Source organism: Engraulis encrasicolus, chromosome 12 (genome assembly GCF_034702125.1).
Source record: "Engraulis encrasicolus isolate BLACKSEA-1 chromosome 12, IST_EnEncr_1.0, whole genome shotgun sequence".
Lineage (NCBI taxonomy): Eukaryota > Metazoa > Chordata > Actinopteri > Clupeiformes > Engraulidae > Engraulis > Engraulis encrasicolus.
In genome coordinates, this window is record NC_085868.1 from 6,537,896 (window position 1) to 6,560,395 (window position 22,500).

A 22,500-nucleotide genomic window follows, 5' to 3' on the forward strand; every position below is an offset into this window, starting at 1 on the left:
TCAATAGCAGTGTCATTGAACATTCTCTTCAACAGATTTCAATTCTCACACACATCTTTTAGTTTTTGCAGATGGAGCCAGACGCTCTCTGAGGCACGTGTCACACTGCCCTGCATTACTCAATAGCAGTGTCATTGAACATTCTCTTCAACAGATTTCAATTCTCACACACATCTTTTAGTTTTTGCAGATGGAGCCAGACGCTCTCTGAGGCACGTGTCACACTGCCCTGCATTACTCAATAGCAGTGTCATTGAACATTCTCTTCAACAGATTTCAATTCTCACACACATCTTTTAGTTTTTGCAGATGGAGCCAGACGCTCTCTGAGGCACGTGTCACACTGCCCTGCATTACTCAATAGCAGTGTCATTGAACATTCTCTTCAACAGATTTCAATTCTTACACATAACATCTTTTAGTTTTTGCAGATGGAGCCAGACGCTCTCTGAGGCACGTGTCACACTGCCCTGCATTACTCAATAGCAGTGAACACTTTTTTTTTTTAAAACAAAATACAGCTTCCATTACAAACTAGCAGACGGAGCCAGACCAGGAGTGTTCAAAGATGCTCTAACAACAAAAAAAAACATAATAAAACTCAAGATGATGATGCTGTCTCTTGTAATTCACCCCTGTGTTGAGGAAAAACAAATATTTTGCTAATCTGACTTGATCAAACAGCTCATAACTTATTTCACTGTATTCTTTACTAGATCAATGACTCAACTCACTCAACACATTTCTTTAGTTTTTTGCAGATGATGTAAGCATCCCAGGTAATTTTTTGCTCGAAGATTGAATGTTGTTGTGAACAAAGTTTTTTATGTCTTTCCATGTTCGGGACTGCAATGTAACTGAATGCTCTCGAAGGCACTCATCACACGCTGCCTTGCCAGGAACTCTCCTTAAGGCGATGTACTTCTGAAGCTTGCTCAACACCGCTGATCTTTCGTCATCTGTCCAGGGCCTTTTCTTCTGGACCGTCTTGGGCATCTCTACACCTGTGTTTTAACATTAGATGATCTATAAGTCATTATCTTCAGTTCAGACATTGAACAATGTACACTGCACAATACATACAGCTCCAGGCCACTTTATTAAAATCGCATGAAAAAGTGTATTTATTTCCATAATTCCATCAGCGATGTATCAGCAACTGTCATGGATTATAGATTCATTGCCCAGATTTTGAATTATTCCAATCATTCTGTTTTTTTTTTAATTATTACATATTTTGGCCTTCCAGCTAAAAAAAACATGAATTGGAGAATACACATTATTAGAATATTGTGATAAAATCACAATTTTCTTCAGCAAAATTCCGGTCACATCAAATCAGTTGAAGTTTTGTACTTTCTACATAACATGCAATGTTCAGTACTTGGTTTTAACTCTCGCTGTCTTTATCACTGCCATGATGTGTTTAGCACTGAAGTAGTCAATGGCAGAAACCGTTATGGAAGCCCAGATATCCTTGATGATTTACTGTCAGCTGTTCTTGTTTGTTGACCTGGTTACCCACACTTCACTCTTCAATATACCCCGTAGATTTCCATGCCACGTTTTGGTGCTGTGGTGCACCAGAAATAACACCTCATTCATTTTCAATGGGGCTTTATTTATGCCCAAAGCACCAAAATGTGGCATGGAAATCTACGGGGTATATTGAAGAGTTAAGTGTGGGTCACCAGGTCAACAAACAAGAACAGCTGACAGCAAAGCATCAAGGACATCTGGGCTTCCCTAACTCCCATGCCCTGCCTCTGCCATTGATTTCAGTGCTAAACACATCCTGGCAGTGATTAAGACAGAGCGAGTCCTAACAAAGTTTTGAACATTGCATGTTATGTAGAAAGTACCAAACTTGTACTGATTTGATGTGAGCCGAATTTTGCTGAAGAATTCCCCAATTCAGTTTTTTTGAGCTGGAAGGCCAAAATATGTAAAAATAAAATAAAGGAATGATTGGAAAAGTTCAAAATATGTGCAGTGAATCTGTAATCCATGACAGTTCAACATTATTGATGTAATTAGTAGAATCGCACGAAAAAGTTGATTTATTTCCATAAAGTGGCCAGAGCTGTACACATACGGTTCCCACTCTACTGCCTTTAGCATGCGTAAATGAACCTATTTGAATCTCTTTTAAAATTGAAGTAAACAGCTGACCATTTACATGTACTATACAGTATAACGGATGGCAACCAGAAGGGTATGGCAGTAGGAAATTAGTAGACCTCCATCCCAAAGCCTCATACAGATGCAATAAAGTTGCACCCTTAGACTTTTAGCTCATTGGTTTTGTACATGTGCATCTCATGCCCAACTGTTGAGAGTTCAAGCCCCAAGAAGGGGACTGCGCACAATGACCTCGGTTACACCCCTTAATCACAGCAACAGTGCAGCATGGGAGGAGGTGATTGCTCATTGCTACCACATCCGTTTAAGACTTCAGGTTCTAATCTAGACTTTTAGCTCGATGTGACCATACCTGCATGTCCCATGCTGAACCGTTGTTGTGATTGAGAGGTCGTGCCCCGAGTGTTAGACTGCTCAGGAAGACCTCGGTTACCAACCAGTCTGCCACTTGGGGCTCGAGCTCACAACTTTTCAGCTCAGCATGGGAGGCACAGGTACGATAATACCGAGCTACGTTAATGTCTAGGCCGCGGGAGCGTACCTATGTTCCCCAGGTCCTATGTTCCCCGGGTCCCATGTTCCCCTGTCTTTGTATGGGAGTGGGGAACATAAGACCCTTTTTCTAAAAAATGGTTCTATGTTCCCTGCATTGTATGCTTCCAAGTTTTCAAATTGTGCCCTTCCCAAAACCATCCCTAAACCTAACCTGTCAGAAATGCAATGTTTCTGAGTTGTACATTTGTGCCCTGACCAAAACTATTCCTAAACCTAACCTGTCAGAGGTGCAACAACAACCTGCACTTTGCCATGCGGCAGCAGTCTACTTGAAAGCAGTGGGGAACATAGAACCCTTTTTTGAAAAAAGGGTCCTATATTCCCCGGTAGAGGGGAACATAGAACCTGGGGAACATAGGACCTGGGGAACATAGGGATGACCCCCTAGGCCAGGGCTGTCAAACTCAAATTGACCGAGGGCCAAAATCAAAATCTGGAACGAAGTCGCGGGCCGAATTCAACCATTACTTTTTAAAAATGGACTAAAATAGTGCATGCATGTTCATACTTGAGTTTAAATTTCACATAGGCCTACACTCTTTCCCATCATATTTGTTAGTTAAAATGTGTCTGCACATCCTGTGACACAGCAAATGTCATGTTTAACTCGTGTTACGCTATACACTAATGGTGTATGTGGGACAACTGAAAAATGAAAAAAGGTCGCACCATGCATAGGTTTCTTTTTATGAATGTTGTGTGTGTATGTGGGACAACTGTAATACACATTTGAAATGATCTCGCGGGCCAAATAAAATGGCTCCGCGGGCCAAATTTGGCCCCCGGCCTGAGTTTGACATCCCTGACCTAGGCCGTTAACTCAGCACTACTGCACAAGGCCTCGCAAGGAAAATGTACTCAAGTTATCTTGTTTAAAGTGATACTGTCCCATTTTTGGAAATGAACTCATATTACACATCTATTAGAGTTAAATAATTGAGTTTTACTTTTCTCCTGTACTTTCAACCATTCTGAGTACGGCAGTACAAATTTTACCTCCAAGCTAGCAGTTAACATTGACTCATATGAGACCAGTTAGCCGCCAGCTGGTCTCATAGAACTCAATGTTAACTGCTAGCATGGGGTGAAATTTGCACTGCCATACTCAGAATGGTTGAAAGTACTGGAGAAAAGTAAAACTCAATTATTTAACTTCGGGAGAGATGTAATGAGAGCTTATTTTTTTTAAAAATGGGACAGTGTCACTAAGTTGCCATCCAGTACAATATGGATTTGAAATATAGGTACTGGCCATATTATTAGAAATTAGAATATCATGAAAAAAGTTTATTTATTTCCATAATTCCTAGCCTGGTCCTGACCATCCCATAATGATACCATTTCATTTCGTATTTATGGTCTAGAGCTTGTGTGATCTGACACGATTGCAGGAAGCGGGATGTTTGCACTCAGTTATGGTTTGAAATGATTGGACAGCTGTTGCCGACAGTTACTCAACCAAAACATAGCGCAGACCAGAGCCAGTTTTCTGGGGGGGGGGGGGGGTGGGTTGCGCATCAAAACTCTACCGCTCCAGACATTCCACAGAAAAGGGGGACCAGACTACCGTAGTGGAGCCAATCCTTTAGCGGAAGTACGTAGGATGGCTCACGAGGCTACATCATTTCATCAATAATGTTTAACTTTCATGGATTGTAGATGCATTGTCCACATTTTGAACTATTCCAATCATTCAATTGTTTATTTTTTACCTACTGTGGCCTTCCAGCTCCAAGAAAACATGAATTGAGGAAATCACATTATTAGAATATTGTAATAACATCACCATTTTCTTCAGAAAAAATGAGAGAAATTGGGGTCACCTCAAATCAGTTGACGTTTGGTACTTTCTACATAACATGTCAATGTTCAATACTTTGTTAGGGCTGTTTTTGTCTTAATCACTGCCATGATGTGTTTAACATTGAAGTCAATGGCAGAGGCATTGCATGGGAGGTTATGGAAGCCCAGATATCCTTGATTCTTTGCGGTCAGCTGTTTGTTTAATTGATCTGGTGACCCACACTTAACTCTTCAATATACGCCGTAGATTTCCATGAGTTTGGCAGTTTAATTCTAATTCACCAGAAATATAACCTCATTAATTTTCAATGGGGTTTCATTTCTGGTGGATTAGCGTTAAACTGGTGAGTTAGCACCAAAACATGGCATGGAAATCTACAGGGTATATTGAAGAGTGAATGTTAAACGCATCATGGCAGTGATTAAGACAAAAACAGCCCTAACCAAGTATTGACATGTTATGTAGAAAGTACCAAATTTCAACTGATTTGATGTGACCCCAATTTCTTTCTTTTTTTTGTGACTTTATTACAATATTCTAATAATTTGATTTCCTCAATTAATGTGTTTTTGGAGCTAGAAGGGCAAAATATGTAAAAAATAAACAATCGAATGATTGGAATAGTTCAAAATGTGGACAATGCATCTACAATCCATGAAAGGTAAACATTATTGATGGAATTATGGAAATAAATCACATTTTATCACGATATTCTAATTATATGGCCAGTACCTGTATTATGTAAATAAACCATTTTAAGCAAATACATTACCATTTCTTGGGCTGTGTGCACTCATACACGAGGACGTAGGTCGATCAGAACAGGTAGCTGATGCAGGCTCATCCACGCTGGATGAAGGTGAGCTGGGCACTGGAAGGGCAAAATATGTAAAAACAAACAATCGAATGATCGGAATAGTTCAAAATGTGGACAATGCATCTACAATCCATGAAAGGTAAACATTATTGATGGAATTATGGAAATAAATCACATTTTATCACGATATTCTAATTATATGGCCAGTACTTGTATTATGTACCGTAGATAAACCATTTTAAGCAAATACATTACCATTTCTTGGGCTGTGTGCACTCATACACGAGGACATAGGTCGATCAGAACAGGTAGATGATGCAGGCTCATCCACGCTGGATGAAGGTGAGCTGGGCACTGGAAGTCTGGGAGCAGAAGATCTTGGCTTACGATGACTGCGGGATGACCTGGCAGAGAGAGTAGAGAGAGAGAGAGAGATTCCATTGGTCCATTGTTTCCGGGTTCTAGGGGGAGGTGGGGGGGAATCCCCTTTTAGGCAGACCTAAGGAATGTTCTATTCATTGTAGGAGTATTATGACACGCCACTTTAGGCAGACCGGAACCTGGGGGCATATTACAGAAAATTTCCTATCTTCAGTCGTCCTATCTTAACTTTTGACTTGAGATAAGATTTTTTCCAGTTTGGTATTACAGAAACAAATCCTAACTTCATTTAGGATTCTTCTCTTATCTTTGGAAATCCTATCTTATCTTGAGTTAGGAATCCTAAAGTAGCGATCTAAACATCTACAATCTACTTATGTCTGTTACCTGACAACAAATGCACCCCTACCTAGCAACAGTAGTGCGACACACAAGCTAGAACACACACACAACTGCTGCTGCATCTCGTGGGCTGCATGATACTTTTTATGCTCATTGATGTGATATACTTTTAAATAACGCACTAATTAGTGACGTTTCACGTCCACGTGTGAGGACGAAATGAGGATTGCTCCAAGAGTTAACTCACTCTCGCTGCCTGCAAACCTCATGTTGAATTGACCAAATGCATTGTGTTAGTTTCATATATATATTCAATAAAGTGCATCCCATTTTCCATATTTTCATCACAATGCTTTGTTTTTCCAAGCGAATGCACGCACAACAGTTCTTTGTATGACCAGCGCATGTAAATAAATGGCAATACAGCCGACCTGGCTTGACCCAGTGGGTCGGCTGTCAATTAGGGAAGTTGATATCAGACTTCACGTTGAAGTCGGGTATATTTATCATCAACTCTTCACTTCACACATCGTTTGGGTCAGTCAATATAGCCTAATTCAATTAACATTTCATCCGTTCACAATTGCATTGTTTTCCCGGATGAAATAGACTTCACTGTAGCTCTGGCTGGCGAGCTGAGCGTGGGTAAATAGTTAAATTTTGCTAAATTTTGGCTAACAAATCAATGGCTAACTGGAATTAGGACAGCTGGGTGGCTGTCCTAAAGTAAGGACCAATTATTTAGGATTTTTCGAAGTTAGGATGATTCTGTAATACCCCTTTCTTAACTTGAGATAGGATGCGCAAAACAACTTGGGAAACACTGTTCTGTAATACGCTTTTCCTAAATTCCTAATTTCCTAAAGTGCCGTTGCCGTGGTAACTAGACAGATAAGATAAGATTCTCAAGATAGGAAGTTTCTGTAATACACCCCCTGGTCATGATAGGTGCCCATAGCAATTGGCATATCTCTATATACTTAAAGAATCTCTTACCTGGGAGTGGAAGCAGCAACTGGAGAGGACCCTGACGCATCGCTGATGGAGGACGGCAGACCGGAAGAATGGCTGGAGCTGACTGAGCTGTTGAATGACCTTGTTGCATCACTGCTGGAGGCAGAAGCGCTGGGCGTGCTGGAGTAATCATCCAATGAGTCGTCTACATCAGAAATGTGGAGACAGAAAGGACAGGGGGGGGGGGGCAGGGCAGGGTCTTAGTCAACAATTCTTAAAAACAAAAAAAAAACAACAAAAAAAGCTAAAACAAACAAACACACAGAGCAGTAACAGTACAAATCATTAGAAGTAAAGTAGTAGTCAAATATAAGGTGTAACATACCTTCAATTGAGAAATCAATTTCCTCAAGCGATTTTCCATTAATGGTTGAAATTCCCTTTTCCATTCCCATTAACAGCTTGCTAATCTTGGCCAGCTGCAAAGTATTTTCTGACAATCTGTAATATTCACGGTGTACGCGAATGTCATGACCCAAGAATTTTGCCACCTGGTCCATCTCGTTTTCTTTCAGGTTCATCACCTGGCACATCGTCGCAACATGCTTCCTCAATCTGGTGGAGGTCAAATATTCAGGGTGTTTTGCTCCACATTCAGCTGCAAACTTTCGCAGACAATCGCTCCCTCGAATGTGAGTCATGGCCTCCAACCGTGCAAAGACATATGGATTCTCCGCAGGAACACCAACATTTGTGCGCGTCTGAATCAACAGCTCCAGAGAACTGACCATGCGTTCTGTTAAAAGCACTGGGACCTTGCGCCCCCTTTTCCCTCGCATTTCAAACCTGGTAAGTTTGCTGATGAGGTGCTTTTCAAGCTTGGTGAGGCAACTGAGAATATCAGCATTGACAGGTGCTTGATTCCGGTTGGTGTAGGTCTCCAGCAACATTTTTGCCGCCTCCCCCTCCCTTCTCCGATTGAAAAGTATGATTTTAGCAAGTAGAGCTTCACATAGTGTTTTCCATGCAGTTGCCGATTCATCGTCTATGTCAAGGTCTCGTTTTGCTTCTTCTTCCACTTGGTCAATGTGTTTCTGTAGGCTCATCACATCTTCGGTCAATGGAATGCTGTCCGCTCTATTCCATTTCCTTTGTTGAAGTGTGATCAAGGCATGACTGGAAACAAATGTGTTCCATCTGGCTTTCAGCACTTTCAGGAAATTTTTGGCATTATTTTTCAGGATCTCATCACCAAGTATTAATGCCTCCCCCAAGGCAATTTCTCCGATTTTTTTAAGGGAGTATCCGATTTTCAGGGCGATGGATGGGTTTTGGTACTTGTTGGTGTCATTGCAGAATTTGCCTACCTGTCTCACTCCCTCAACAATCAAATTAAATCTAGCTGGATGGAGGAGGTCTTCCAAAGTCTTAATGCTGGGAACGTGTTTCTTGACACACAGCATGAATCTTCCCATTTCTCGCATTTTCTGCGCAATGTACACATGCTGGGCCTGATCATGGCCATGTCTTACGAACAGGTTGTCTCCGAACTTCAAGATAAGGGGATCGTTGCGGATGTACAGCTGAACCTCATCTTGACGCATTTTGTAGATCACTTCTTTGATGCCTCCAACATCATTATTTGGCAACGGAACCAAGCAAGATGACGTAGCCTGGACTCTCTTCCTTCCTTTTTGTTTTTTCCCTCCCATCTTCTCATTTAATTTGCAGGATTGCTCGTGCCTCCACATTTCCTTCCTCACGAAGAAGCCTAGACAGTGCTGACATGGCAGGTATTCCGATACAGGAACAGTAATAGACGGCTGTCTGGATGTAACTATCTCACCCACACCGTTTTGAATGACCGAGACGTTGTGTTGATAGTTTCCCTTGTTTCGCAGTTCCTCCAGGAGCACCTTTCTCTTTCTCGAACGTTTGGGGAAACTCAGCGCCTTGGCCACTTCCAGTTCCTTCATGTGTTTTCTTTCTAAATGCCGTGATATTTTTGAGTTCGGCTTCTGACAGTAGACACAGTAGTGCTTTTTATCCCAGCTCCTTCCTCCAGCAGGACGTTTTGTACATCTCTTTACTACAGGACCCCGTATTTCTGTTGGCTCCGTCTCTTCTGTCTCATCATGTATTTCCTGTGATAATTTGCCAGTCTTGAATGGATTTTTGCCTTCTTTGTTCGAGACTTCAGATGATGAAGAACTTTCAGTATCCACTGGTTCATACTCAGAAACCTCTTCTTCCACATCTGATGCACTGTCTTCTTCCACATCCGATTCACTGGCTGGACTGCCATCATCCACATCTGCTTTACTGGCTGGAGCGCCTTTATTGCCCATGTCGACCTAAAGAAAAGCAAGGCAGTAAAAGATATTTCATATGCCCTAAAAACTGAAAATCGAAGTCATGCACAACAAAATATAATTTCTGTTCATAACCATGTTCTACATTACATTACAGCAGTCAACTAAAGGTAAGTAAATAACGGAATACAGGTAAGTAAATAGGTAAGTATAAAGCTCAAAAAGGCAAGCATAACAGGTCAATATTTAACCAACATAAAATCCTTTTCTTTTCTTACAGGTTTTTCAGCTACCTAATGCAAGTCTATGCACAACAGTTAAGGCTCCAACAAAGCTATTAAATAATGTTAATTATAACACTCTGCAATCAGTTGGGGAGTGGGGGTTCCAGCATTACCACTCATATCACAGGTGTGCGTTATGGGAGGCAGGGCCTGCTAGTCTAGCCAGGTAATTATGTGCCTAAGAGGTATATACCTGAAGACTAGACATGGTGATGAAAATGTGATGGTCAAATCAAATGTGATGGTCAAATCTCCAAAAATACATGCCTCTTTTTGTGAACACTGCTCCTGGCACATGGTTTGATAACATTGCTTCTAAGTTACTTAAGTACAGATCCTGGCCATATAATTAGAATATCATGGAAAAGGCTGATTTATTTCCATTATTCCATCAACAATGTTTAACTTTTATGGATTGTAGATGCATTGTCCACATCTTGAACTATTCCAATCATTAAATTGTGTTTTTGGTTTTTTGTTTTGTTTTTTAAAAAACATATTTTGGCCTTCCAGCTCCAAAAAACATGAAATGGGGAAATAACATTATTAGAATATTGTAATAAAATCACAATTTTCTTCAAAAAAAGAAAAGAAAAATAAAGAAATTTGGGTCCCATCAAATCAGGTGACATTTGGTACTTTCTACATAACATGTCAATGTTCAATACTTGGTTAGTGCTGTCTTTGTATTAATCACTGCCATGATGCAATTAACATTGAAGTCAATGGCAGAGGCATTGCATGGGAGTTATGGAGGCCCAGATATCCTTGATGCTTTGCCTCTGCCATTGACTTCAAAGTTAAATGCATTATGGCAGTGATTAACACAAAGAGAGCCCTAACCAAGTATTGAACATAATATGCAAATTAGGTATGCATATTTACTCCCAAAATAATCTTGGGGTCATCCCCAATATTTGTCTAATTGACAGTCAAGCTCTATCTGTTACCAGTGTCAAGCCACAGTCATTTGAATTCATCATGCCAACATTCAGCTTTTTTGAAAAATAAATTGTGGCGCTTATATACTATATATATTCTGCCTAAAACTACTTATTTCCTTGACCATAGTGTATGTGCACTATGTGATAGTAATGGAATGTCAAATATTGCTCAATAAATTCAATAATCTATTGAAAATTATCAATATTTTCCAAAAATTATAAAAAATTCAAAATGGCCGCCACCATATGACGTCATAATATGCAAATTAGGTATGCATATTTACTCCCAAAATAATCTTGGGGTCATCCCCAATATTTGTCTAATTGACAGTCAAGCTCTATCTGTTACCAGTGTCAAGCCACAGTCATTTGAATTTATCATGCCAATATTCAGCTTTTTTGAAAAATAAAGTGTGGCGCTTAAAGGGTTAACCCATTGTTTCAGATTTTACCACATATATACACAAGTAGATGTGAATTAGAGATGCAACCAAAGTGAAACTTAATGGCCGAAACCGAAACCTTGCATATTTAATCATCCTATTTCTGACAACTTGGAACACAAAAATGTTGTCTTAGTTTAAAAACAACTGTGAAAGTTTCGAATTGATATCTCATGGTTTAAAAATACCCCATTCACAAAGTATCTCCTATATTGTCTCCCTATGAAAAAAGTGAATGAGAAATCTCCAACTTTGACCTTGAAAAAAGTATGTTCCACTAAATATGAATCTGTAGATTTTTAATATGTCGTTTAGACATAACTTACCTATGGATGACAAAAACTTGGAATGACTACTACAGCAATTTGCCCCGTGTCAAAGACAGCTGATGTGCATTTAAGAAGCGACACGCATGCATTGAGTTTTTAACTTCACGAGAATGACGGAGGTGCCTGTATTCTGCGGATTTTGCCAACAGACAAACACAGGGCACAATCTCATTAAGTCTGATGGAGCAGGCTAGAGAGGGAGGAAGAAGGCAGCGATGGAGGGCTTGAGATAACTTCAAGACAACGGTCAACTCCTACGGTGACCAGACGTCCTTCTTTAGGGAGGACCCTCTTTATTTTCAGTGCCTTGTACGGCGTAAGGCACAGCATTGAGACGGACAAAATGCATTAAAATGCATGAAATTGCATCTAAGAAACTATATATATATATTAAAAAACGTCCTAAAATATGTCGTCCTTTTTCCTGACACTGAGATGGTCACCCCACTCCTTACGCTGACGTTATTAGGGAAGTTATGCACGGGATAACACGGGAGTCATTCATAAAAAAAGCAGGACCAATCGCGTCCCTTTGACTTCAACACGGAACGCATGGTATAAAAATGGCAATTCCGTATTTTCAACAGACGAGTGGCAATCCGAGGTTACAAGGATATCTAGTTCTAGGTGGTTTCAGAAGCCTCGCGTTTAATCAGACCCCTAGTGCCACCCGTATCTAATAACTTAGTATATTCAAAGGGAAAACAAAAACTTACGTTTTCTTGAACAATCTCCTCCAGCGCTGTACTTGGCTCTAAACAAAGAAATGTGCACGTTTCATGTCATTAAATTCAGTCAGAAGTTGTATGTTGTACACAGACATTGTTAGCTAACAACCCTAGCTCGAGGTTGCAAGCTGCGTTAGAGCTCTATGCTTCATGTGCTTATTGACTATGCATTACAATTACACATTGTTATAATATTAACATTACGTGGTATTACCTTCCACATGGTTCCGCTTTCTTGTCCTCTTCATTTTTCCTCCAAACTACACAAACTTCTCATTCCAGCTCCGACGGCGTGGCTACGACTAGATGATGCTTCCTGGCAGTCTGACTGAAAATTATTTCTGATGTTCGTTCGTTCTACTCTGAACTTGGTGGGGGAGGGGTGGCTCTTGTTTGCCTCGTGCAAACGGGCTTGTTCATGACGGCGCAAGTTCGGAAATCAGTGCGCGCGCATGCGGACAGGGAAATTTGAATGCATCCTGTGTTTAGTTCTACGAAGTAAGCGCGTGCAAAGTATGATGCAGCACGAACGAGACCTTTCTCTGCATAGAAGTGAGGTTGGAGGGGGATGGGTGCGAGATCGTGGGAACAGTTGGAAATCTGGCCCCATCTCCATGGAGATCATACAATGTATCGTTTTGAAGAGTAGAGCAGCAGCGAAACTGCACCTAATATGCAGCCTTAACTTTCAAGTACAAGCCTGTGTAACCCAATGCCCACTATGCCTATGTAAATGCATGAATCGATTTCCTTTTAAAACAGTTCAAACTCAATTAGCCTACCAAACATTATGATCATAAAAATGCACTTGGCTTGGAATAAATTGTGTGTTTTTTTAAGTCAATTATACTCACACATTTTCCATTAGCCTAAGTTCTCCAGTAATCTACTGACTGGAATTAGAGATGGAATTCAGTAATATATCTATCTTCATCAAATGACATTTTAATTTATTCTCATCATTAGAGTTTGAGTGTGTGTGTGTGTGTGTGGGGGGGTGGGGGGGGGGGGGGGGGGGGGGGCGGGGGGGGGGGGGGGGGGGCGGGGGGGCGGGGGGGGGGGGGGGGGGGGGGGGGGGGGGGGGGGGGGGGGGGGGGGGGGGGGGGGGGGGGGGGGGGGGGGGGGGGAGGATCAGACACCATTGAATATAACCCCTGTATCTACATATTACAAATTTATGATCATTTAACCACAATTACATTGACTTTCTCCCATTCCCCCTCCACCACATGGGTGGGGGGAACCCTTTTCATTCGAGGGGCCACTTCAAATTCCTCCAAGGGCCGTAAAAGTCCTCTGAGGGCCGTGCTATGAACACAAACCAGGATTTCCCCCTGCACTTTAGGCCTATGAAAGGCAGCCACCTTTAAAACAGACCCCACTTTCTGTAGGTTCCCTGAATATAACATAATTGTATTGCAAATGTAATTTCTAAGATTCCTTTAAAACATATGTTTTTTTTTAAGTGAAGTTGCATTAAAATGATATCTGGGTGATAAAACGTCTCAATTCCGTAAACGGCCCTTGAGACATAGGTTCCTCATCTTCCCTACCAGAAAAAAAATGGTCCTGTTGACATTGTAATCATGTTTCTGAACATGTTTTTTTTCTTAGGCCTATATTCTGGCCAGTAAACTGCATTGTCAAAGAAAATCATCATGCCTCCTTTTGTCAACCTGCATTGGTCACCTGCATGTCTGCTCGAATTAAACCTTGACTACTTTACATTATCACTGCTGTCTGCCTATTCAACATCATTTGTATACTCTGTATTGACTCTACACATTTGCTTTTCCTCTTTTTAAGTCTCTTTGGATAAAAAACATCTGCTAAATGTAAAGTAGGCCTAATGTAATTTAATGTAATATAATACAACACAAGGTGGGTGTGGAGTTAAGTGAGCAAAGAAGTAAAGAAAGACACATCATTATAAAGCACATGCTAATGAGGTCTTAGATATATTGACATATGAGGTCTTATACTGTATATTACATGATTTTATTGGTAGTCATATACTTTGTATAACAGCCATTATGCCAAGGGATAAGGCCCTACACCAGGAATACAACCTGGGTCAAAATGCCTCTCAGAGATAAGCAGTGCAGCCACTGAGGTCACCTATGGAAAGAAGTGTCTTACCAACCTATATAGCAGTGTTTTTCAACACTGGGATCGGGACTCCATTCGGGGTCGGCTGGAATTCAAATGGGGTCGCCTGAATTGTCTGACAGTGTATGAAAAAATACTAGACTGATAACTATTACTAATTAAAACTGTCATAAATATCTATGGGTTTAATACCTTGTAACCTATCTAGCTCAGTCATGTTTTACATTTGTCCTGAAAGAAGTGCATGCGGTCGCCAGCCATTTGGGATGTCAACATGGGGTCCCATGCCAAAAAACGTTGGGGACCGCTTCCCCACATTTGCAATATACAGTATGGTTGTGTTTAGCCTCCTAACTCCATTAATTTCTCTGGTCTGTCTGTTTACCACATGACCATGGCCAGCGCCTCTTGGAAGATATTTTTATATTGCCTTTTGTCATGAACACATTGTGGTCATTTCCATGGTTGGGAAACATCATGTTAATATGTAGCTAAGGCCTATGAATGTGCAGTAGTAGGCCTCATACTGCAAACATTGCGCTTGATGAATTTAATTTAGGCCTATTACATTCTTTATATTATATCCAAAAGGTGCCGCTATGCTTGCTGCGAGCTGTAAATTACGCGCGTCACCGCGAGCAACCAACAGCACATGCTTGCTTGACCAAGATGCAAAATACTGGCGGTATCATCCAGGGGGCAGATAGCATGCAGCATTGGGATGTGGAAATTGGGAACACAGATGGCAAGGAAAACAACAAAACAAAAAGAGGGACTCCCTGAGCAAGGAAAGAATACTGCTACTACTCCTGTATGTGCATGCTTCTTTTTCAAAGTGCAACAAGGAAGTATGATCACAAATGTTTGAAATTTCGGACAAACTCAATGACACGCTCTTAAAAGTTGTTGACATTGTCGTTTTCATATCAAGCACACGCGTGGAACTGTGCAGTCTTTCTAACGATCGCCCCCAGCGACTTTGAAGATATTGCACCTGACGCACGCATTTGGCTGCCGTGTCCAACGCGCGCGAAATTGACATTACGGTAAATACACATGTTAACGTGTTCATGAACATATCGTGCACGTGCTCGCATATCCTGCAGCAAGCATACCGGCACCTTAAGGCAACTAATAGGCCTCAGTCTTAAGGAATGATTAGGGCAGGGCCGGTTTTAAGCATAGGCCGGCTAGGCGGTCGCCTAGAGAGCAATGTGAAGAAGGAGCGCCGAAATGGCGCTCTCCGATGCGTAATTTTGCAATATGGAGGTTTTTTTATGAAGTCGCAATCAACAAAGCGTGGCGAAAGTGCTCCTCACGGCCCCCCCCTCAGCCAATAGTAATATCGCTTTCAACTGTCTCTGGGAAGTCTGTGAACCAATAAACAGACAGTCCTGAGAAAGGGGGCGGGACGAGTGACAGGTGCAATCTATTTTGAATTTGGAGACTCATTCGAGAGACAGAGGGCAAGCGCGAACAGCAATGCTGCTCTGCTGGGTGGAGAATTGTTATGTTCTCATTAAACCAGTCATTGCATGATGCAGGAGTTGCAGAGGGTGTTTTGGAAGTATGTGGTTTAATCAGCAACCGTTTGTGGTAATGTAAAGCCTAATAGTTATGAGGCTACTGTTTGGAATTAGAGGGAAAAAGAGCTTTGCTTTTGATCTGAGAAATCGCTAGTTATCATGCTAACATTAGCCAAGTATGCCAAGCAATGAAATCCAGTAAAGTAGCTGTTAGTAGCCTACTCACTAACACCCACCTGACATCATAATACTTGCTTAGGTTGACCAGCAATGTAAAGTAAGACTGGTGCCATGTTTAAAACAAGTTTAGCTGCCATATCTCCTTCCATCCACTTGAATGAATTACCTGCTTGTTGTAAGCTTAAAAAAAACATTGTTTCCAGACCAGAATGACATATAGGCCTACATTAATCATGTAAGAGAACCATGCACAGCATGTTTTCATGCTGAGTGATGTAGTATTGCAGACAAGTGAGGCTATTTACTATATTTTGTATATTATGAAATTCAAAAGCGTGACAGCTTTTCTCCCTTTCTCTCACCCTGTCCCTCCGGTTCAAACACATAGATAGCCCCCTTCTCATTCTCCTACTCACAAATGCACCACTATTTCCAGTACAGAAATGAAATTGGTTTGGAATCATAGACAGCACAAATGTGTAGCTTATTCAAATTGGGTAACGCTTTATTTTACGGTACAGTATTTACTATGTACTTTCTGGGTAACAACTGGGTAACAGAGGGAAATTACATGGTACCTAGAATGTAAAAAGGGGGTAAATACGATGTAAATACTGTGTAATTACAGAGGAAAAAACTCAAAAGTTACCGTGAAACTACACTGTGTATTTTCTGGGTAACAATTGGGTAACAGAGAGAAATTACCCAATTGTTATCCAGAAAATACACAGTGTAGTTTCTTGGTAAGTTTTGTGTTTTCCCCTGTAATTACATAGTATTTACATCGTAATTACCCCTTTTTTTCCATTCTAGGTACCATGTAACTTCTCTCTACGGTACAGTATTTACTATGTACTTTCTGGGTAACAACTGGGTAACAGAGAGAAGTTACATGGTACCTAGAATGTAAAAAGGGGGTAATTACGATGTAAATACTATGTAATTAGAGGGAAAAACCTCAAAACTTACCATGACACTACAATGTATTTTCTGGGTAATTATTGTTTGATGGCAATTTAAAAAAGGATGAAAGTACTACCTATTTACCTGTTTGTTTTACAGCAATACCACATTTAATTACTAGGTTAATGTGCTGCTCTGGATGGTAATTACACAACTCCAAAGTCAGAACTTACAAGGAACAGTATTTCATTGTAGTTACTGTGTTTATCACCATACATACCCATTTATTGCATGGGTAAATGTGGTACTTACCTGACAAAACAATTGCTTTATCACCATACATACCCATTTATTGCATGGGTAAATGTGGTACTTACCTGACAAAACAATTGCTAATGTCACACATTGCCATGGGCTTTATCTTCATTCTTGTAGCCGTTGAGTCAAAAGTGTTTGGTAAGTACATGGTAGGTTTCTGCACTGTTACCAAGTAACGTATATTTATTTACCAAGTAAAGAAGGGGAAACTGTACTGTAAAGTAAAGCGAACGCTCTTACCAAAGTATTACCAATTTCTTACCAAGCAATTATACTTATTTCATGTATCATGTAAGTACATGGTAAGTTTCTGCACTGTTACCGAGTTACAGATATTCAGTTACCAGGTAAAGAAGGGGAAACTGTACTGTAAAGTAAAGCGAACGCTCTTACCAAAGTATTACCAATTTCTTACCAAGCAATTATACTTATTTCATGTATCATGTAAGTACATGGTAAGTTTCTGCACTGTTACTGAGTTACAGATATTCAGTTACCAGGTAAAGAAGAGGAAACTGTACTGTAAAGTAAAGTGAACCATGTTACCAAAGTATTACCAATTTCTTACCAAGTAATTAAACTTGTTTCATAAATCATGTAAGTACATGGTAAGTTTCTGCACTGTTACCGAGTTACAGATATTCAGTTACTAGGTAAAGAAGGGGAAACTGTACTGTAAAGTAAAGCGAACGCTCTTACCAAAGTATTACCAATTTCTTACCAAGAAAATAAACTTGTTATATATCATGTAAGTACATGGTAAGTATCTGCACTGTTACCAAGTAACAGATATTCAGTTACCAGGTAAAGAAAGGGAAACTGTACTGTAAAGTAAAGCGAACGCTCTTACCAAAGTATTACCAATTTCTTACCAAGCAATTAAACTTATTTCATGTATCATGTAAGTACATGGTAAGTTTCTGCACTGTTACCAAGTAACAGATATTCAGTTACCAGGTAAAGAAGGGGAAACTGTACTGTAAAGTAAAGTGAACGCTCTTACCAAAGTATTACCAATTTCTTACCAAGAAAGTAAACGTGTTTCATATATCATGTAAGTACATGGTAGGTTTCTGCACTGTTACCGAGTTACAGATATTCATTTACCAGGTAAAGAAGGGGAAAAAATACATCAAAAGCAAATCAAAGCATTATTGTGGAAATCATTTTTTTTTATTGTATATTGTGGCAAACGACAGTATTGCAACTATGCTGCTCATTGGAACGGTGCTGCTTATTGCTAAATTGTATTATGTTTAGGTAATAAACTAATATATACTAGTATGAATGTAACCCACTACTAGGTATGTACACGTCGATGATAGGCCAGGTTCAATAGCTAGAGAATAAAGACACTAGGCTCTGGGAGAGTGCAAAAAGATAAGTGCAATTAAAAGACACCACACAAGGATATACTTTTTTTTCTTTCTTTAGTTATGAATTGCAAGGTAGAAAATATGTACATATTCCCAAAATAAAAGAAAATAATTGACCCTTTAAAATGAAATAAAATGAATTGTCCTTCAAAAGTGAGTAATTGTCTATTTTCCAAAAGTTGGGAACAGTCCTTTAAATCAGTCCTTTGAATCCTCTAAGAGAAAAGAGTTCCTTTCAGTTGTTCAAGAAAAAAAGAAAAGAAAAAATAGTTCCGTTCAGTTCAAGGCCTTAGTTCAGTTTGTAAACCGTTAAAGTAACAACTCAAGTCAGTCAGTCAGTGTTGTTGTGACACAGGCAGGTCACAACCCTACCACATATGCGCCATGTACAATGACACAGGACAGGATCCGACTCAATGGGGTGGGTGGCTCGCCATCAAACGCAGTCATCAATCCACAGCGGAATCCAGGTTCAAAAAACGTCACCTGTGTAACCATACCCTTAGTTAAGCTACACATGTACACAGGGCAATGTTCACATTTCTTATCAAATATCAGTTCAAACAGTTTAAACTTAAAGTAGTTGTACACAGGGGTGGAAAGTAACTAATTACATTTACTCAAGTATTGTACTTGAGTAGCATTTATGAGTAGGCCTACGTTGTACTTTTTAAGTAGTTTTTAAAATGAATACTTTTACTAGTATTTGAGTACATTTGACCCAAGTAGTTAACTCAATTACACTGGAACCTGGCCTGAGTACTGAGTAAAAAATAGACAAAATGCCACGCAAAATAATGCCACAATCTGCCGGAAATGAAAGATTATGCAGTATGGCACACAGCATTTCCACGATTGTACTATCTTGGATCAATGTATTGGATGATGGCTGGTGCCAAGCAAGAGATAGAGGTTATGGAGGACGATATTCAAGAAAAAGAAACATTAAATTGTCGAGAGGAAAGCTAATTAAATGTAACTAAGTACTTTTACTCAAATTGCATTTTTAAGTGAAGTACTTTTTACTTTTACTTGAGTAGATTTTTAGATAGGTAGGCCTACTTTTACTTTTACTCGAGTAGGATTTAGGCAAAGTAAAGATACTTTTACTTGAGTACAAATTTTCTGTAGCCTACTCTTTCCACCTCTGGTTGTACAACATTAATATCAATCTTCTCAAAGGAAAATATATGGAAACCGCATAAGCTTACACTTCATTTATACTGAAAAGCATTGCATACCATTCAGTTACATAACCATTATCAAATAACAGGATGAATACTTTGAAAAACATCACTCGGTACTGAAACCGCGGGAATTACACACAGATATTGCCGAGCACAGTAATGATAAGGAGGACCGTTCAGACCTCTCCCCTCGCACGTGATGGGTGCGTGATCACAAGCATGTGAATTACAGGCAGCTCATTCCAAGCTTTAAACTTACTCAATTCAACCAAAATATACCCTTTTCACACTAAACACAACAAGTATTAACAAAACAAAATACAATCCTGAAGTTTCACCGAAGTATTTCACAGTGATAAGCAATAACACTCAAGTTACATCAGTAGGGAAAATAAGTTACAGGTGGTTGCCTTACCGAGACGATTCAACAGAAACAATACACGACGAAGCGCAGCTTCTTTCTCTTCAAAACACAAAAGATTTACAGAGCAGGTCGTTCGGTGGTCCAAAAGGAAACTTAGAAGTAGTTATCATTAACTTAGAATTACTCTTCTATCAATATCTAGCTCCAAGGTGGAGCAGAAGAAACGGAGTCTCCAATTCAGCTTTCGAGCTCTTCTCAGCTCAACTGACTAGAACGGCTCCACGGAAAGCTGAATGCGTGGAAACGCATGTCAAAATAAAAGTCCCATAACGTAACTGTCACAGTAAAAGTTAGGCTATATCAAATATATGTTAATCGTGTTTTTAACAATAACAACCCATCATTCATGAATTGCCTTATCAGTATTATCACTATTTATTATCCCATTTTACTATTTATGCTATTTAATCAACTAATACCTTTTTAATATGCATTTGTCAACTGGGTTACATGAACATAGTAAGTTAAGCAGCTAAAAATGCCTGTTTCTGGAAATTAAAAAATGAGGATCATGGAGAAAATCCCCCTTTTCATTTTTTCATTGATGAAAAATGCAATGTTTGCTGTCATAATACCTAGAAATTGAAAAGTGCTATTCATGAAAATGGAAATGAAGAACGGGCAGCAGGAATTCTGGAATGAAATAATAGGCCTAATAATAATAAAATACAGTGCATCTGTGTGTGTATGTGGAACAAGGCAGCCATCCGAGTTGGCAGCAGAAATACACTCATCAGTCCAGGCAATACTTTCTCTAGTCTTGTATTGTAAAAAATGTAGGCCTGGTCTGATGAGTCTTTATATCTGCTGCCAACTCGGATGTTAAAGTGATACTGTCCCATGTTTGGAAATGAGCTCGTATTACACTTCCCCTTGAGTTAAGTTATTGGGTTTTACCTTTCTCCTGTACTTCCTGCCGTTCTCTGACTACAGCAGTGCAAATTTTATCTCCATGCTAGCAATTAACACAGAGTCCTATGAGAACAGTTTTCCCTTCTTTACCTGGTAACTGAATATCTGTAATTTGGAAACAGTGTGGTAAGAAATTGGTAATACTTTGGTAAGAGCGTTCGCTTTACTTTACAGTACAGTTTCCCCTTCTTTACCTGGTAGCCTAACTGAATATCTGTAACTCGGTAACAGTGCAGAAACTTACCATGTACTTACATGATACATGAAATAAGTTTAATTGCTTGGTAAGAAATTGGTAATACTTTGGTAAGAGCGTTCGCTTTACTTTACAGTACAGTTTCCCCTTCTTTACCTGGTAACTGAATATCTGTTACTTGGTAACAGTGCAGATACTTACCATGTACTTACATGATATATAACAAGTTTATTTTCTTGGTAAGAAATTGGTAATACTTTGGTAAGAGCGTTCGCTTTACTTTACAGTACAGTTTCTCCTTCTTTACCTATACTGAATATCTGTAACTCGGTAACAGTGCAGAAACTTACCATGTACTTACATGATTTATGAAACAAGTTTAATTACTTGGTAAGAAATTGGTAATACTTTGGTAAGAACATTCGCTTTACTTTACGGTACAGTTTCCCCTTCTTTACCTGGTAAATAAATATATGTTACTTGGTAACAGTGCAGAAACCTACCATGTACTTACCAAACACTTTTGACTCAACGGCTACAAGAATGAAGATAAAGCCCAATGGCAATGTGTGACACCAGCAATTGTTTTGTCAGGTAAGTAGGCCTACCACATTTACCCATGCAATAAATGGGTATGTATGGTGATAAACACAGTAACTACAATGAAATACTGTTCCTTGTAAGTTCTGACTTTGGAGTTGTGTAATTACCATCCAGAGCATCACATTAACCTAGTAGCTTAATTAAATGTGGTATTGCTGTAAAACAAACAGGCAAATAGGTAGTAGGCCTACTTTCATCCTTTTTTAAATTGCCATCAAACAATAATTAGGCCTACCCAGAAATTACACCATACTTTCGTAGTAATTCACGAGATATTTTCTTCTCAATTACATAGCATGTACTTAGTAGTAACCCCCCTTTTAATTTTTAGATACCATCTAATTCCTCTCTGTGACCCAATTGTTACCCAGAAAATACACAGTGTAAGTTTCATGGTAAATGTTGAGGTTTTCCCCTGTAATTACATAGTATTTACATCGTAATTACCCCCTTTTTTTACATTCTAGGTACCATGTAACTTCTCTCTGTTACCCAGTTGTCACCCAGAAAGTAGCCTACATAGTTAATACTGTACCGTAGAGAGAAGTTACATGGTACCTAGAATGGAAAAAAGGGGGTAATTACGATGTAAATACTATGTAATTACAGGGGAAAACACAAAACTTACCAAGAAACTACACTGTGTATTTTCTGGATAACAATTGGATAATTTCTCTCTGTTACCCATTTGTTACCCAGAAAATACACAGTGTAGTTTCATGGTAACTTTT

At 39.6% G+C, this 22,500-nt stretch overlaps 2 protein-coding genes across 2 annotated transcripts in view; one reads left to right on the forward strand and one right to left on the reverse strand.

Moving 5' to 3' along the window:
• LOC134459242 (uncharacterized) overlaps nt 1-12,895 on the reverse strand; it is a 14,225-nt gene extending 1,330 nt beyond the window's left edge. Inside the window, exons 1-7 of the mRNA XM_063211546.1 lie at nt 12,250-12,895; nt 12,024-12,061; nt 7,381-9,349; nt 7,038-7,200; nt 5,574-5,722; nt 5,274-5,372; nt 1-1,004 (exon numbers count right to left, since the gene is read on the reverse strand). The exon at nt 1-1,004 is cut by the window's left edge and continues 1,330 nt beyond it. Of these exons, the coding sequence (XP_063067616.1) occupies nt 748-1,004; nt 5,274-5,372; nt 5,574-5,722; nt 7,038-7,200; nt 7,381-9,349; nt 12,024-12,061; nt 12,250-12,283 (2,709 nt within the window). The 5' untranslated portion in view covers nt 12,284-12,895 and the 3' untranslated portion in view covers nt 1-747. The remainder of the gene's footprint in view (nt 1,005-5,273; nt 5,373-5,573; nt 5,723-7,037; nt 7,201-7,380; nt 9,350-12,023; nt 12,062-12,249) is intronic.
• The window catches only part of myo10l1 (myosin X, like 1), a 165,540-nt gene that overhangs the window by 76,430 nt on the left and 66,610 nt on the right, over nt 1-22,500 (forward strand). The gene's annotated exons all lie outside the window — the stretch shown is intronic.